This window comes from Coregonus lavaretus (assembly GCF_964263955.1).
Source record: "Coregonus lavaretus genome assembly, chromosome: 26".
Classification (NCBI taxonomy): Eukaryota; Metazoa; Chordata; class Actinopteri; order Salmoniformes; family Salmonidae; genus Coregonus; species Coregonus lavaretus.
In genome coordinates, this window is record NC_140013.1 from 15,788,358 (window position 1) to 15,791,967 (window position 3,610).

General features: G+C 44.3%; 1 protein-coding gene across 1 annotated transcript; it reads right to left on the reverse strand.

Moving 5' to 3' along the window:
• Positions 1-2,267: 2,267 nt before the first annotated feature.
• Positions 2,268-3,143, reverse strand: LOC311101533 (uncharacterized protein; the record flags this gene model as incomplete). Its single annotated transcript, XM_084142673.1, has 1 exon — positions 2,268-3,143. The coding sequence occupies one exon, from the start codon at positions 3,141-3,143 to the stop codon at positions 2,268-2,270; it is 876 nt and encodes a 291-aa protein (XP_083998799.1).
• Between the last annotated feature and the right edge of the window lie 467 nt (positions 3,144-3,610).

Here is a 3,610-nt window from a genome sequence, read left to right on the forward strand (position 1 = left end):
CTTTGGGTTTTGGGCCATTCTTGACACATGGGAAACTGTTGAGCATGAAAAACCCAGCAGCTTTGCATTTTTTTAACACACTCAAACAGGTGCGCTTGGTACCTACTACCATACCCCGTTCAAAGGCACTTAAATCTTTTGTCTTGCCCATTCACCCTCTGAATGGCACACATACACAATCCATGTCTCAATTGTCTCAAGGCTTAAAAGTCCTTCTTTAACCTGTCTCTTCCCCTTCATCTACATTGAAGTGGATTTAACAAATTACATCAATAAGGGATCATGGATTCACCTGGTCAGTCTACGTCATGGAAAGAGCAGGTGTTTCTAATGTTTTGTACATTCAGTGTATATTGAAAACCTAGACCTATAGTCATAGCACCTATATATTAGCCCACTCCTTATACAAAGTCTACACTCAACAAATTAATTTCATAATTTTTTATCGGCAATAACCCAGTAACCTCTCCTCATGTGAAATCAACATGTTTCCCCTGCAAACCCATCTAGTGCTAGAAAATTAAGTAGCTAATAAAGTATTAGTGACTGTGATTGCAATAAGTCTTTATGCAACGCTTTCATTCGCTGCCATGTGATTCAAGCAAGGAGTTCTTGGTTCAATTGAATACTTACTGGTTCAGTCGTGTTTAAGGAAAAAGCTATTTTATGAGCTTGGTAGAGCTGGGAAGAGCACAACCCTTTCGTTTGAACACATAAGCCACATCTGCATTGTGGTGACACTTGAGAAACCTAAGAAAATGCACCAAGACAGAGTATTGTAACAATGCACATGACGCTGTGGAGAACATGTGAGCAAATACAATCTAAATAATATACAAAACAATATGTCTTTGCGTGTCAAAGTGTGCATCTCTGCATCAACAACAATCAACGAAGAGCAATGACACATTGGCATATTGCTTATAGCACTGCAACCAAATATTCTCCCCAAACCATTGTCTGTTTGTTGAGATTGTATTAATTTCATGCAATTTCTGTAACAGAATTTGCACTTCTCTCCAAGGTAAATTGTTTATAAAAAATAAATAAAAAATAAATAAATAAATAAATATATATATATATATATATATATATATATATATATATATATATATACTGTATCTTAACGTCTGACACAGAAATGGAATAGGCCTATACCTACTAAAGGCAAGACACAAAGGTTTGCAAGGACAATTTCTGCACTGGTGGACAGTCTGCTATATAAAGTGTATACATATCACTATTTGTCAATCCTGACACATCATTTGGGATTCGAGGTGTTAAAATTGTTAAAACGGTTTACCCTAGCTATAGTAAATTACAGCCAACCCAACAACAAGTATGTGCACTGATGACAGATTCTTAGACTTCAATATTTCTAGCGTTTGTTGCTGCCTAATATTGTACCGCCATCTAGTGCTCAATAAACGGCACAGTTTATAATAATGCAATGAAACGCAAACTATTTCCTACGTACCTATAAATAATTTAATCTACAACAACTGAGGTATAGACATGTAGATAGCACCCTGCAATACGTTGAGGGAAATGTATAAATTCAACGCCGGTATTTCAGAAGCAAGCAAACTCTATTAACATCTTGGAAAGACAGATAGTTGAGTGCATTTTAACAGCGATTCCCGGTAGTCCTATCTAGGGGTCGGATCACGATGCGCTCTCGAGACAATCTGGATAAGTATTTATGGACATGGTGTGGCGTGGATGTCTACGGGCAGTCGTTATTCCTTGAGCTCAGCAGCGCGATTAGGTCACAGACAGGTTACAGAACCGTCCTCATCAATTCTGATTGACTTTTCCATTGCGCAAGTCTCTTCAACTAAGAGACCTGACAAGTAATCAATCCGTCATTCAATCAGCGTTATTTATCTGGGGTTTCCCGTAATAGCAGACAGTGGAGTGGGATGCTCATCAGTTTTTCGGTTGCAGTGCGCGTAATGGTTTCTGGAGACCATGCATAAACCATGCATAAACGAATCAGATAGCTTTGTGTGCCATGGTCACAAAAAAGTTCCAAAACCATTCGTTATTATTATCACGGAATCAAACAATTTAATTCCAATACCAAACAAGAGCTCATATTCCCATAGGCCAATGCGTTTTTACTATTTTAGTTTTTCTCTCCAATGTAAACCTATGCCTGCCACCTTGCAGCCTATGCTATATCCAAGTTATTTTGTGCTGTTTATTCTCCTTGGGAAACCAAGTGTTTCACTGAATTGTCTCTGGTGAGCGGCCAGTGAAAGGCATCAGAAGCACTTGTGATGGACCACGTTGGACCCCATCTCCTGGTACTCCAAGGCACTGATGCACATGTCTCCAAAGATGGAGAGAGAGGACATGAGGGAGCCCCCCAGCCAGGCAGTATCCATCACAGGGACTGGCCCCACGCGGTCCCCTGGCGGGGCCAGAGCCGAGGCCTCCTCCCTCAGTCTGTGGCCCATCCCGGGAAGGAGGCTGGAGCCCCCTGCCAGGACGGCGTTGTCTAGGAGCAGCTGCCGCAGGTCTGCATCGCTCTCCAACACAGAGCTCACAAGAAGGCTTGGGATGCCATGTGTCACCATGTGGACAGTCTGAGGAGAGAAGAGGATCTCGGGCGCCTCGAACCTCTCACTGCCGATCCTCAGCATATGTCCGTCGGGGAGCTGGTAGTCCGCATCTGCGCTGTCGATGATGGTTGTGGCTGTCTCTGAGGAGGGGTCAGTGGATACATAACACATCTGCTCCTTGATGTTTGTCACAGTGTCATGTTCCTGTGTGGCGCTGGAGAACTGAGCTCCGGACTCCTTCAGCAGCAGAGCTAGGCGGGCCGTGACATCCTGCCCTCCAAGGCCCAGCTGACGCACAGCGTGGGGGAGGCAGTGGCCCTCGAACACTGGGACAGTGTGGGTGACGTCGTAGCCACAGTCCACCACACAGCCGGTCACCCTGCCTGAAGACAGCAGGGCCAGGAGCGACTGAGGGGCCAGGTACAATGCAGGGACGCCCAGCCCCTCGAACATCATCCTGCAGGTCCTTTCCCTGTCCGACTGGGTGGTCAAGGGGAACTCAGTCAGCAAAACTGGGCTCTCACTAGAGGGGGTCTTGACATGGGTGTTGAAAACATAGCTCCAAGTGGCCTCCATATCAGCCCATGACATCACCCTCCCACGCTTCATAGGACGAATCACAGACAAGTCGTCTCTCCTCCCCCACGCCTCATCTCCAAAGCAAAGCTCTCCTTCACTAGAGTTGCTCTCAGATCTGCCAGTGACATTTTTACAGATCAGATTAGGCTCTGTACTGCATGAGGTCCCAACTCTTATCTGGTCAGTTCCATTGTCAATCACAAATGCAGGTGGAAAATGTGCCATTTCTCTCTCAATTCTAGCAGCAGCAAGTATGAAAAGAGTGCCCACAAATATGAAATAAAGTTAAACCTCATTACAGTCCCCCCTTCTCCATTCCTATCACTTCGTGATACATTACCAAGTACCTCGGCAATGAAAACATTCTGATTTTAGAACAGATTAGAACACCATTATGATGTCACAACCACTAGTTACAATGTTTGTGTATCCGGACCAGTGACAATGGGCAAGTTCATTTAGCA